The following is a 14,785-nucleotide window of genomic DNA, read 5'->3' as shown; positions in this document are numbered from 1 at the left end:
TATCACTCTGTGGGGGTGAATTGCGCCAAATGATGCATACAAAATTTCCACGAATAACACCAGTGATGGAAGAGGAGGGGAAATCTCTAACAGGGTTTATCTGGCACATATTTAAGTCATAAATTCAGCAAGTGCTTGATGAAAAAATAAAATGGCATTTCATATGCTTTAATAATATCACAAATATACAAAAGTCATGCCCCCCTCGCTTTATGCAAAATTACAATCTGGCACTGTGGATATCTACTTGGGGGTTCAATCAAATAATATATAAAATTTCTGTCTTAGCAAGCAACAGTTTTTTGAGAAATTCGTATTATTTTGCATATTGCATGACGTTTTCTCCTGAGGGAGGCTAAACTCTTTTAGCACAATCCTGTGCATGTTTGCTCAAAAGAAGAAATCTAAGAGAGTTCAGTGGGATTTGCTCTCAAATAACTGAGCATAGGACTGCAGCTCAAAGTACAGGTAACTCTGCGAGTCTGTTTTGTGGATTATAAGGAAATGCTACACGGCATGGCTTCTCTCTCCAGCTCCTCCTTAGAGTGTTTGTGCTGCTCTTTCTTGGGCTAGGCGTATGTACAGGTACTACACTCATAGCTGTGCAGAAGAAGTGTGCTGAGCAGTTAATGCGGTTATGAGCGAGTGCATAGCTAGCGATAAGACGAGTCTCCGCCATGCTTTTTCCAAGCAGCATTTGGAGGCTACAAACAGCCCCATTCTACACAAAGTTCTAAGAGTGCTGGACCCAACAATCTATTGCAACATAGATTATGATATATTGTTGAGTGACCATAAAGAACTTCTAAAGTGCAGCACATAACATTTGTGGGACATCACTACAACTTAGGAGACGCATGCCAGGCATGCCTGGAGTTTGGTGTGAAATACCATCACACATATATACAAGACATTGGGGGAGGACCATAATGTCACGGTCTTCCATGAGGATCTAGGGAAGAAGCTGGTTGTATCAGCTGAGAATTTGTAACCATTACAACAAGCTCCTGCGTTGGGCGGGGGGCCCTTTTTAAGAGGAAGTATAGATGTGAGACAACAGAGATTGTTCCAAAGAACATACAACATGGGCCCTCCTTGCTTTCTTTCCCGGCAATATTGCTTTAGGTTGGGCGTCCCTATTTGCTTACACTCAAATTCCTTTTGAGCATTACCAGCCACAGCACCCTGGTAGGAAATATGGAATGCCCAAATAACATAGGTACAATCATAGAGGCTTGCAGTGTAGAGGACCCTGGTTTGGAGAGTCAAACCAGGGAAAGCAAAGCACTTCAGGACTTGGAAGAAGCCACCACTTTCTGTGAAGCCAAAGAAGACCTCAAAACTTTTCCTGCTTTTGATAATGATGGCAATGAAGGTGCAGTGGTTCCAGCTCCTGCAAGAGGTTATATGACAAGGTGATCACCAAGTGCATTCCCATTTGAAAGCCAGGTCAGCTTTCCTCCAATGAAGATGAAGAACAAGGCGATGGAAGATCTAAGCCATGAATCTCCAGATATGTTTAGTCAAGCAGAATCTACTGCAAGCTTTGTTGGGGCAGCTGGTTCATAATCTTCAGATGTTCCTGTGTACAGCAGCTCCTTGGAGGCTGAAGTGGCCGGTTCAGAAGAATTTCCTCTATAGGGTTACTTCCAGGAGGCTATAGTGAACCCAGCCATCTCAAGCACCATTGTTCACCCTAATGCATCTTTGGCCTTTTCCTCCACTACTGAACATTTAGCTTCAATCAGCAGCCCTGTACCTGCATCACACTTTCCAGTACAGCCAGCCATCATACCATCTTCTACATCAAGCCCAGATGTATTTATTCCTGTGCAATCCCGGTGCCAACCACCTTCTGTTCTATCTGATTGTGTTGCTGGGTACAGAGAGGGAGTTATTATTCCTCCCTACTCCTGGTCCCCAAACACATGTGACTTGCCCAAGGACCTGAGAGTAGTGCAGTTCTTCTATACTAATCACCAGAACTGCTCGATTCCTGTGATGTGCATCACTCCATCCAACAAGCAGTTTTCATCCAGTTGGTGCATCTGCACCTGGGGCACACACTGAAGCTGCAGTATCCTTTTCAGAACCGTAAATTCCTGTTCATAGTCAAGTTTTTCCCCGAAGAACCCCAGAAGCCTATTTTTGTACCATAGCATGGAGCCCACTACCAGTTAGTGCATTTGTACCCTGATCCTTCCCCCTTGGAGTATGCTGTGCCGTTCTATGTGGTCAGATCCAGTGCACTGCATGGTTCAGCTAGCTATCTGTAAATGAAGAATTTTCTAGTTGCCAAGCATTCCTGTGTTTCTTTTTCCTTTTTTCATGTTTCATATGACACAATGATTTGTTATATAGAGGAGGGGGAAGTCTATATATTGGGGAAAGGGGTTACTACACTGCACATAGCATGCTCTCCACATAAAAAATAGATTTATAAATTTAAAAGCTGTTCTCTTTTGCGTATGATGACAGTAAGATGGAAGAATTTCCAAAGCATTATTTTGGTAGTAGTGAATTATGTCAAAATGGTACTGCCTTGCTTTTTGACTTATGCATTTTTAAGTTGCAGCAAAAAGCTGGAATGTACTTTAATGAAATGACTGCTTTTTGTATACAATTTTATTATGATGTTCCTGGGAAGAAAGACTGGCTGTGAATTGGGTCATACATGCAAATTCACTGTCTTGCCAACTAAGACCAACACTTCTTTCTTCAAAAACAGACTGAAAATCTTGACACATACTTAACACATTTTCCAAATGTAAACACTGTACAGACATACAAGCAGACACATCTTGTTTCAATCCCATTTTATGGTAAAAAGGGCATGAAGCTGCCCAGATAACCTCTCATTTAGTACATTTCTATCCCACCCTTCTTCCATCAAGGAACTGAAGGTGATGCATGTAGGATCTTGGGTGGTCTCTCATCCAAACTGAATAGACTCAGATCTGCTTTGCTTTAGCAAAGTTCCTGTGCCTAAGACCATGTGCCCTGGAATATACTAGTATTTACACAATGCTAGGCAGAATATGATCAAAATAAGGGAAGAAAGATAAATGAGCTCAGAAACACTGAAATGAAAAGGAACAGGATTTGCAAGGCAGGACCAAAAGACTGCAGATATATGCAGAAATTCTAGGAAAGCAAGTTCTAGGGTTATTCAAATGCCGTGGCTGTTACCGAACAGAAAGTTACACATAAGACATATCATATCATATAATCAGAGATGTAGGATGTGTGAGGGCTTGTAAAGAATATTACATCTTTTGCAAGATTTGTATTAATTTCACAATTTTACAGCATTAAGTTATTACAACAAGTGGCAATGGCTACTACCTTAGATGGTTTTTAAAAAGGATTAGAGAAAATCAGAGAGGATAGTCTATCAACGTGTATTAACGATAAAAGCTAAATTGACTCCCCATGTTCAAAGGCCGTCTCTCTGAATACAAACTGCTGAGACCAAATAGAGGATAGCTATTAACTTCATGCCCTGCTGTTGAGCTTCCTGGCAGTCTCTGATTGGCTGTAATTGAGAAAATGCCAGATTAGCTGGAGTTCTGGTCTGAGCCAATGGCCTATTTTTATACAAGATGGGGATAAGACCACTGGCTATTATATGGTAAGTTTAGGTTGAACTAAAGAAAGGAAAGGCCTTTGTAGAGTTTGCAAAGGCTCTGCAAGGGACTTACAACAACATGCTGCGGCGTCTCCATCAAGGTTCTAGACAGCCTGCTATGCCCTCTCCCAGGATACTTCATTAAATTCCTTTGCTTTGCTCACAGAAAAGCAACATTCAGTGGTACTACTGTGTAGGCTCAGTCCTCTTTAGGATGATTTTTTTCAGGAGGGGGGTCACTTCCTTAGGCTACCCCCTTAAAATTATCCCATGTGGTTCTCCAGAGCATGCCAATACACCCCTCTTGTTTCTCAGAGGCTCCAACTTGGAGTCACCTCTGATAGCTTTTATCCACTGAGTTTACTATTAGAGGGAGTTAAGGAGGTGAGGAAACCAAAAGCGGGTAGGGAGGATAGGAAACAAAAATTTGTGGATGTTTTGCATCCATTTTGAACCTTAAAATGAGTTTATGCTATGTCTGAATATCCTTTCTGGACATCTGTTACATAACTGACTCAAACCTTGGTTGAATGAAAATGTATTCATCCAACCAGGAATTGAGAATATCAACACCATAATCAATGTGAGAGGTCAACCCTTCTTCCTCTTACCTTGTCATTTCGTTTTTCTTAAGGTTAGCTGAAATGACATGAAAGAATACTCAATCATTATATTTTTGCTGTCATCTAAGAAGATGGCCATAGATGGAATTAAACCACTTAGGGAAATATTCCTCTGTTTCTGACAAATCAACCAGTACATTAAGGGTTTTTGTAAACAAGTTTTCTGTCTCCTAGCTTTCCCTCATTTACTTCCCAATTAGTTGGCCCAATTTTCACATGAATTCATTATAATGGATGCTCAGTCAGTTTAAGAAATTAGGCCACTTTCATGTATGGCAGGAGCTTGAAAAATGTATTATGTCTTCAAGTATTAACACTCCTGAAAATACATCACAATGGGACACTGCAAACAGAGCTCTGTGGAAAAGGAGGATATCTAGGGCTTTTTATTTTTCTACATCCCATCCTACTTCCAGTTATTTACCCAGGAAGCCTGGTATTATTAATGTCACTTAAGATGATTGCGTATAAATATGTTCCTTGCTTTATTCAGAATTTCTACATAACATGGATTTTTAATAGCAAAGAATAGTGTGCTGTCCAGGTGGAATGGTAGGAAGAAGGACAAGAGGGGCTTATGGGCAGGCAACCAATTTCTAAGTCAGAATCAATGGACTAATAGCAGTACAAGTCACAGGCTCCCTGAACCAGCAAGATTTTCTGCAGACTTTGTAAGTCTTGCCGTGGAGATACAAAATTGTCCTTTAAAAAACAATCAGAATGTGCAGTGCATTGATCTACTGTACATTGCTCCACAAGATTCTGTAGTTAATGGAAATATAGAAGAAGAAAATCTAATCAAGCTCCTTACATAGTACTTGATTACCTGCAAAATTACCTGCAATTAAAAATATCAAAGCATTTCATGCTTTTATTTTAACTCGTTTAACCTAAAAACACACACAAGCACTTGAGGCCCTTTGAATGTGAACAGATGGGTTATTTTCCTTCTACGTTTGCAGCCATCTTAAAGACTGTACAAAATTATTCAAGGTAGTTAAGCAGAAGCTGACTAGAAAGTGTCATAGAATGATCTCACATAACCAAGTGCTTAGAGAATAAAATGTCATATTGCCACACAGTGTTGATAGGTATGAAGTTAAATTTACTGGGGAAACAGTTTCTTACTGCATACAACACTATGGTCACAAAAGCTCCTAGAATTCAAGAGAGCCCTGTTTCTCTCCTCCATCCACTGCTCTCTCTCTCTCTCTCTCTCTCTCTCTGTGTGTGTGTGTGTGTGTGTGCGCGCATGCGAACATATGGAGACACCTACCAGGACAGCCTAGAGCAATGGCTTCAAATGCAAGATCTACCTTTGATTCACAATCTATAACATGGGACCCAATTTCACATTTTCACTTTTGAGTTATAATTAATAATGCACATTATTAATCCTAAAACGGCAATTCACCATAGCAATACTTCCAAATGAAAAGCAGTTTATTTCTGCACTTAATCTTAGCTGAGAAGTGAATTGTAGGAGAAGTCTAGAAAGCCATAGAATAGACTAGAAAGTGAACAGAGTGCCCCTGCTGCTCCATAGAGAGGTCTCTCACTAGAGGCATAGATATAGAAAGGTGGGAGATGTGGTTGGCCGGAAATATGTATCTTATTTAAAAATGGTTCATGCCTTTCTCCTGCCACATTGCAGCCCTCATGAAAAATTATAAAATAAGTGTCTCAACATGTCCTAGCTCAGACCCCACTTGTACTGCTCTCTTTGGTCTAGTCAGCCTTAGATGGAATCCAATATGGCAGCAACAACTTTGCTATGTCCCACCTATGGGTCCTGACCCACTGGCTGAAGACATACGGCCTAGAGAAGTAGAGGTGTGCCTACAGTATGGATACAGAATAGCCTCTGTGCATAGAAAGTCTAAGTCTGCAATCCTATGTTTACCTGGAAGTAAATCCCAATGAACACAGTGTGGCTTAGTAGTAAGTAGACAACACGTAGGATTGCACAGCAAGGCTCTTCAGCTTAGAAATATAATAGCACAATGGGTTATAGTAGAGAAACATTAATGAGATGAATGCAAACAGACCTGCAATATATCTTATTCTTGTAACTTAACTATGAGCTACTGTACTCAGTTAAATTACCCAGTATCATTAGTCAAGATGACCATGGGATGCAAACCAATGCCCTGGGTACCACCTGATCCTCTGGCTGCTAAATCCTGAGAAAGGGTGAAGCCTCTTGTAATTTACCTTTTGTTCATCTCCTGCAAGTAAGTCTGCACTTACTCTCAAATACCTAAGACTAACCACTGTCAAGCTCAGGATGGGATAAGATATTCTTTTCCTTGCCACTTTCTGTTCCACGCCTCAAAACAGATGCAAAATGTGTGTTTTAGCAACACAACCATTACTTGAAAGTAACTTGCATAGATTCAGACCTTACATACTCTCATTATCCAGAACTAGTTCATCTTCAGAAACAGTAGCAAGCGTAAGTTTATCTTTGTACCAGCTGAGCAATGAGCAAAAACAAACTTGGCATCTTAGACCAGGCAGAGGCAAACTCAGCCCTCCAGATGTTCTGGGACTACAATTCCCATCAACCCTAGCTAACAGGACCAGTGGTCAGTCATGATGGGAGTTGTAGTCCCAAAACATTTGGAGGGCCAAGTTTGCCTATGCCTGTCTTAGACTAAGCAAACGATCTTCAACTATTCATAGATATCACTCATTCATGTCTTGCTCAGGGCTTATTTTCTAAGAGCTAAAGTAGCAGGGTTCAAATTTGTCTCAAAATAGTCGCATCCACTGATCACAAGCTTTACTCCATAATCCTAGATGTGTATAGGCTGTTTTGTGGTTCCTCAAATGGAAAGGCAAAGCCCTGCCACTAAACAAGCAAAAATGCTGAAACTTCTCCTTCCTGGTCTTACCTTCTGCAATATCTCCACATAATTCAGAATATTTTCATTAAGCTAGTATTCTCCATAACTATACACAAGGTCACCTCTTAGCTCAGACCCTTACATCAGCATGCTTTTATTTAGCTGTCAAGTTTCCTCTAGATTGCCACTTCTCTGTCTTCAGTTATATGGTCTCTATTGTTGCTTTGCGCTGCACAAAGTCGTTCACTCAGGGGTCCTTGCATTATCATTTTGAAGGTACCATTCATACTTTCTTTCATGTTTCGTATGCTGAAGAAAGAGTGCCCACCTCATCTATTCAGGAAAGTGTTAAACTCCTTAAACTCTCTTTTTCTGAACTGCCCTAGCATCATATCAGCTCTTGCATTGCCTTAGGAATCTCCCTTACCCCAATCTCACTTCTCATTGTCATATTGAAGACACTCTTCCTTCATTATTGACTTTGCTAGCATTGGCACCATGTCCGTTATATTCTGTAAAGAACCTAGCACATGGCCAGTATTAGACAGAGTCACTGTAAATTTATTGTCTGTGGCAACGAAGAATTGGTAAAAGGCAACCAAGTAAAAATGATTTGTAAACTGTGGCAGTTGGGCTTTCTTCCATCTATACGCCATCAGGGTGCCACAAAACAACCACAAATATTTATTTATTATATATTCTCTGCTTCCTCCAAGAAGGTCAAGAGTACAATTTTAACTTCACAACAACCCTCTGAAGTTAGGCAGGCAGAGGGAAAGTGGCTCGCCTAAGGGCACTCAGTCAGCTTCATAGTTCAACAGAGGTTTGAATCCATGCTTCCCATGAGTTCCAACAAAATGGTGCAGGGTGGTAACTTCTGTGGGCTTATTTGCAAGGTTGACTTACAGTAATCTAAATAGATACTATAAAAATGCACAAATGTATACGCTGCATAAGTAATAAGATTTCCCGTCCAGCTACAGTGGCAAGAAAATCTAGTTTGGCACACAGCTTATGCCACTTGGCACCAGCAAACTACACCTAAAAGGGGGTGTAGCAATACATCATAGAATCATAGAGTTTGAAGGGACCCCGAGGGTCATCTAGTCCAACACCCTGCAATGCAAGAATCCTGCCCACAGCTGTCCCTGGGTGGGTTCTAACCACCAAATGTCTGGTTAACAGTCAGATGCACTGACCCATTGCCCCAATATCTGCAGAGGGGTGACTTATTGGAGGATAGTATTTAAGAGGTATACCCATGGATGAACTGGAGAACAACCTGGCAGCATTTGATTTAAATGGCCACTACCACACTAAAGGTAAAGGTACCCCTGCCCGTACGGGCCAGTCATGTCCGACTCTAGGGTTGTGCGCTCATCTCACTTAAGAGGCCGGGAGCCAGCGCTGTCCGAAGACACTTCCGGGTCACGTGGCCAGCGTGACGAAGCTGCTCTGGCGAGCCAGCACCAGCGCAGCACACGGAAACGCCGTTTACCTTCCCGCTGTAAAGCGGTACCTATTTATCTACTTGCACGTAAGGGTGCTTTCGAACTGCTAGGTGGGCAGGAGCTGGGACCGAAAGACAGGAGCTCACCCCGCTGCGGGGATTTGAACCGCCGACCATGCGATCGGCAAGTCCTAGGCGCTGAGGTTTTACCCACAGCGCCACCCGCGTCCCTTCACTACCACACTAGAGTGACCCAAATCTGCGGTTAAGGTATTTCCTATTCCTTTTAACTGAGAATGTTTAAATGGAAGTAGCAAGGAATGAACCTCAGACCTTTACACATGCAAAGCGTATGTTCTGCCACAAACATGGACCTTCCCCATATACTGCTCTGAGTTCCTTGGAGGAACATAAGTATAACAAATAGCAAAATTCCACCTTATTATATGTAGTGCAATTGTGAGCAAATGGATGTGGATACTTTCCTATCAGAATGCAGAAAGGACTAAGAAGTCGTCTCTACTTATACACAGATAACAGCTGTTGTACGACTACCAGCCATGGCACATTCATATGCCTCTTGTTTCACAACAGCTGTGCATAGAATGCACCCATGTATCAAGGTGTCTGTAGCACTGTATGGTGCAATCATGTGCTGCACTGCCACATCTTATTGAGATGGAGGCTGCATGAGTTGCATTCCTAGATCTGTAAGAGTACATCCATGATTGGCCTTTTCAGGGAACCATTGTTGTTCTACAGTAGGGCCCATAACTAGTGAAAGCATTTTCTGTAGCTAATCTGCCCATAACTGATACATTTTTTTACTTAAATGCTCAAATGTAGATTTTTAAAAAAGCTATTTACCTAACTAAATTGCCTTCCTCTTCTTTATTAAGCAAATTTACTCAGAAACCTTCAGATACCTTCTGCAGCATCAAACCCTTGTAAAGAGATTTCTTTCAAGGGTAAGAAAGAACACATTCCCTTGAGGTGTATGTTATAAATATCTGTGGTACAACAGACACATATACAAAAGCAATGTCCTCTAAGATTATTGTGTTTAAACGTGTGTGCCAAAGAATTCCATACCTAAATTTCTAATACAAAGAAGTTCAGAGTACTAGCTTGAAGAATTCCTAAAGAAAGAAAATTAAAACATTCCTTTACAATACTTTAGTAGATTTCCTAACCTGTTGCGTATTCTAATATATTTTTCATCATTTCAAAACCATGCATTTATAAGATAATGCCATTTATTTCATGATTTTGACATGTGGAACTACATCTTCCCAGCCATCTTTGCATCACATTAACCACTTTTTGTTTACATATGAACAATAAAGATTTTTGCAGGGGATGCTATATATTTGTGTTCTTAATATGTGATATATACACAAACACTTAAAATAGTTTGAAGACTACTTGGAAATTTATAAGAAGCTTTATGCCATATGTGTCTTGCACCAGTTAATTTCCATGTTGATACAAATAAATCTGAATATTCCTAAAATATTTTGCTGGAGTTGAAAGAAATTGGCCAATCCTAATCTGTAGTTCATCTATCAATGCTTTTTTAACCTTTTAAATCAGGGGAAATGAATTAGGGCTTTTAAGGCTGTACCAGCAATTATGAAAAATACTATCGCATAATGAATATACAACACAATAAAATTATATAGACATATATGAACCTACTACTACTACTACTACTACTACACACACACACACACTTTTAAGCCACGGAGAAATAATCCTGGCGAAGGGATAAAAATTATTAAAGAATGGCATAATTCTTCACATACCTCAAGAGGATTTTTTTTAAGCAAGGGGGAAAAATCCAAACCCTGGCTCTAGTCTCACAAAACAACAAAGGACTGTGACGACATGTCTGTTATGGTGTACACTGTACTTCACGTATATGGATTTTAATATTTTATCTATCTATATTTTTACACACACACACGCACAGTATGGTATAAGGTTGTAGGCTGCATTTCGTTAGAAGAAAAGAGGAAATGATACAATAGATCAAATCTTGCCCCACCTTTCCCCCCACCTTTTCTTGGTGAAACGAACATAAATTGTTTAGGAGCACCACAGCGCCACCAACACAGATCAATACAAAACAAAAAAGATTTCCCACCGTGTGCAAAAAAAAAAAAAAAAAAAAAATCGCCTAGAAAAATGCCAAAAATTACAAAATGTCTCCCAAATGCACCTTCTCAAAAGAAGAACACGACACCTAGATGAGGTATACTCCTTAGGAACCTTTATATAAAGAATGCTTTGAGATGAGTGACCAAAAAGCAGCTTACTGGCGAATAAAAAAGGCCAATGTTTAGTAACAGGCATAACTTAATAAAAACCCAGTTATGTCAATACCCTCCTTCAATACACGAAGGGCAGTTTCTCTAGTACTTTACACCAGCCAAACCACCCCCACCCCCTAATTAGTCACAACCACTAATATCTTAAAGGGTATTCCTATTACAAACAATACATTTTCTTTCTTTCTTTCTTTTTCTCTCTCTCTTCTCTCTCTCTCTTTGTATTATATTTTGTTCCTCACGTATTTATTATTAACGTTGGAGAGTCCAACTCCACCTTGAAAATATCCGAGTTCTTGATGGCGCCATAAAAAAAAAATCAAAGTACAAATATATAGTTAGAATACAGTCACTCCTAGGGAGAAAAGCAAGATAGGTTTATAATACTCAGAAATAATGAGACGACGTTTAGTGTGCTTAATTAGGAGAGCTCAGACCTCGGGGTGGGGGTGGGGCGGGGGGGGAGGGAGGGAAACAAGCCTACATTGGATTCATCAACATTAAGGAACATGATTATTATTATTCTTTTGCGTTGGCGATTGCCGCGAAAAAGAAAATATAAACGTACATATTTGAAAGACTGGGGAAAACTTACCTCGAAAGGCAAGCAGACAGCTGCCTCCTCACAACGACGGGAAGAAAATAGGTTGTGTATAGTTTCTCGCTTGCAGATAGCCGCCTCCACGCAGCCAAAAGATCCCCGAACATCTTGAAAAACCTTTGCAAACGGCCACGGAGACCCTCTCCCAGGATCGGCGGCGGATCCCGGAGGTTTTTTGCTCGGGATCTGTGGGGGGCGTTTGGGTAAACCGGAGAAATATCCAAAGAAGATTAAAAGCAAGAGGCGGCAGGAGCCAGAAGACTCTGGGGTTAACAACTTTGTAATGGCAAACAGGCGTGTTCTGATTGGTTGGGAGGGCAGTGTCCCTCCACAGTCTGCACTATCCCCCGCTCTCCCCCTTCTGCAGCCTGGAAAAAATGCAGAAATGCAGTGTGCCATTTTATACAGGCTTTAAAAACACACCCCAAACCCAGCCACCGAAAGCATAGGCATCACATTTTTTTGTGTGACACTGCAAAACAAGAGCTCCCCCAAAAGCTTTACAATTTTTTTTTAAAGGTCTCCTTCAGTACATATAAACGTGTCCTTGGGGTGCAGAGAAAAGAGGGAAAGAAAAGAGACGCGCAAAAATAATCCACACAGGGGGGCTGGGCCATTTCCCCCTCCCACCTCAATTATTTCTTCTAAAATCACGTCCAACTGTGAAACGCGGCAATGCCCAGCCGCCCCCACCCCGGTCAAGGAACCTAGAACCATTTATTATTATTATTATTTTAATGTAAAGAAATGAGTTTGCCTGAATGATATCATAGCACCTAAAAAAGCCAGTCACGCCTGGAACAAAAATCCATGACTCCTTGATACAGAATTTGAGAAGCTGCTGCAACAGTAGGAAAGGTTTCCTTCCCCCCTCACAAATCTGCTTACCTACCGTCATAGGCAGAGAGCCAAGAATATTAATTTCAATAGATACATCCATTGTGGTAGGCATAGTTATTCTACAAAGAATGTTTAAAATCCCCTCCTTATACTGACTGACAGAATTCTACCATGCTGCCCACAAACAAAATGGCTGTGGCACTGAGTTTTTTTGGATCCTCCCACCGTGCTGCTCCCCCCGCGGCCTCCGGGAAGTGGTAGAAATCCAAAATAAATCAGTACTCCAAGTACAATGCCCAATCCAAACTCCCCATGACATCAGGAAAGGCGAGGGGCTCTGAGAAGACGCGGTCCTATCTTTAAGGGATTTTAAAAATTTGTTTTAAAATGTGCATCAATCATTGGAAATTTACATGGCAGTGTAATCCGAACTTCCTGCTTTACATATGTATGAGGTCTTTCACCTATCTTGGCAGGCTTTCAAATTAAGTGGGCTGGGAAATTTGATGCTGTGTATCTTCAGTTGCGAGCTGAGTCAGGTACTCAGTCGCTGTGTGCTGGTAAAAATGAAGGCGAAACGCCTGGCTTAACAAAGAAAAAAAGAGATAGAGAAATGAAAACCTGGCAACCCCAACCCTCCATTTCCCCTTTCACTCTTTTGGAGGGTATATTTAATTAAACAAGGCAAGTTATTATGAATGTGGACTCTCTACAAAAGTACAAACATGGAACTTTGTGTCTTAAGTGTTTTGTATAATTATTTGTGTGTATGCTATATGTATTTATGACTTCAACTAATATTGTTTATTTGTGATCAACCATAAATGTTAGTTCTGTTCAGTTCTTTACACTAAAGGGAAATATTGTTTATTCAAATTTAATTTACTGGCAATTTATTTCAAACCTTGAAACATTAGATATGACACCTTTCAAGTGCCAATTCTCCAGAACCTGCAATGCTCCCAACTGAGTTCTCATGGGTGTTGTTTACTTCAGTGAAAGGTATTTTATTAGAAAGCCTCAAACCACTTATAAAATAGTCCCCATTGAAGACTACTCTTGATCACAAGAATTGTGACTTTCTAATGCAAGCTATATAAACTACTTAAGCCAGAATGTTTTCACTTAAATTAGCTTAACTCCACTGGTGGCAGTAATAAACTTCAATAGGACCAAGCTGGTTTAATAGATTTCAATGGAATATACAAACAAGCATTTTATTCAAATTTCAGTTTTGCAACCTAATCTCAAAAGGCTGTTTTAGCTGAAACATTAATACCCACATTACCCCCCACATTTATAGTACTGTAGCATAAACTACATTGTATCCTCTGAGCCCCCACTCTGCTCATGACATTTCAATACACAGAAAGCCTTTTAATTTCCCTTTGTTTGGAAAATTGCTGGTATTGAACAAAAGATACAGAACCTTTTGATTCTGTGATGGGTCATAAGTGGAACCAAATATTTATTGCAAACTAATCAAAAATAATAATGTTTTAATACTGTTATGAACTACCATGGGATTAGTAACATGAAAGGGCAGGATATAATTTAATAAATATGCGATAAATACAGCAGTACGGGTGGTGGCTGTGCCAGCTCTCTGGCACTGGTGCTTTCATATGTTAAATCCCATTAGATACTGCTTTAGTATTTCAACACAAAGGACTAGGTCATATGTAACAAAATCAAAAGCTTGAGTATACATTTTTCAATTGATTTATGCATGCAGTGCCAGCCCAAGACATTTTAGCACATGAGGTGGACCCCAAAATTGTGCGCTCGCATACACACACCCTGCCAGGGAAGAAGGGGTGAGAGAAGATCTACATCATGAACAACCAGAGAAGGAAGATCAACATAGGGATCTGTTGCCCTGGGGAATCCTGCCACCTGAGGCACTCACCTCACCTTGCCTTATGGGTGAGCCAGCCCTGAATAAAGATCTACATCAAGATCTGCTGCCCCTGTGGATCTGGCTGCCTGAAGCAGTCGCATCACCTTACCTCATGGGTGGGCTGGTTTTGAATAAAGATCTACTTTGGGATCTGCTACCCAGTGGCAGAGAAACCCTCTCCAGCACCCGGGGCAGGACACCAAGGGGCAGGGCGAACTGCCCAGTGATGCACACGCGACGTCCGAATGGACTGTGCATGTGCGGCGACCGTACAGGGTGCTGCTCGCATGCAGCGGCCATACGGGCTGCCACTTGCACGGCAACCATATGGTCGTCATGCGAGAGGCAGCCCGTACAGACGCCCATATGGACTGTGCACGCCCTTGGCCGTTCTACAGCTGGGGGGAGGCAGGGGCCAGCTTGTCACACACACACCCCCCCCCCGTGGAACCCAGGGCGCTCCGCCCCCTCTGCCCCCAATTTCGTATGCCCCTGCTGCTCCCCTGTGGATTCTGTTGCCTGAGGCAGTCACCTCACCATGCCTCATGGATGGGCTGGCCCTGC

At 41.3% G+C, this 14,785-nt stretch overlaps 1 protein-coding gene and 1 long non-coding RNA gene across 4 annotated transcripts in view; one reads left to right on the top strand and one right to left on the bottom strand.

The window, feature by feature from the left end:
* The window catches only part of EPC1 (enhancer of polycomb homolog 1), a 53,501-nt gene extending 40,858 nt beyond the window's left edge, over positions 1–12,643 (bottom strand). The window contains exons 1-2 of one of the 3 annotated variants that reach the window (XM_079946648.1): positions 12,374–12,639; positions 11,476–11,667 (exon numbers count right to left, since the gene is read on the bottom strand). In XM_079946648.1, coding sequence (XP_079802774.1) covers positions 11,476–11,667; positions 12,374–12,433 — 252 coding nt within the window. In that variant the 5' untranslated portion in view covers positions 12,434–12,639. Of the gene's footprint in view, positions 1–11,475 lie in introns of all 3 variants that reach the window. The other 2 variants (XR_013831808.1, XM_079946647.1) reach the window with 2 other exon arrangements.
* LOC307199386 lies at positions 6,830–10,702 on the top strand. Its single transcript, XR_013831956.1, has 2 exons — positions 6,830–8,422; positions 8,800–10,702. It is a non-coding gene; the product is annotated as an uncharacterized lncRNA (long non-coding RNA).
* Positions 12,644–14,785: the final 2,142 nt, after the last annotated feature.

Source organism: Podarcis cretensis (genome assembly GCF_951804945.1).
Source record: "Podarcis cretensis genome assembly, chromosome: 12".
In the NCBI taxonomy this organism is placed as follows: domain Eukaryota; kingdom Metazoa; phylum Chordata; class Lepidosauria; order Squamata; family Lacertidae; genus Podarcis; species Podarcis cretensis.
This window is presented reverse-complemented; position numbering and strand designations above follow the sequence as displayed.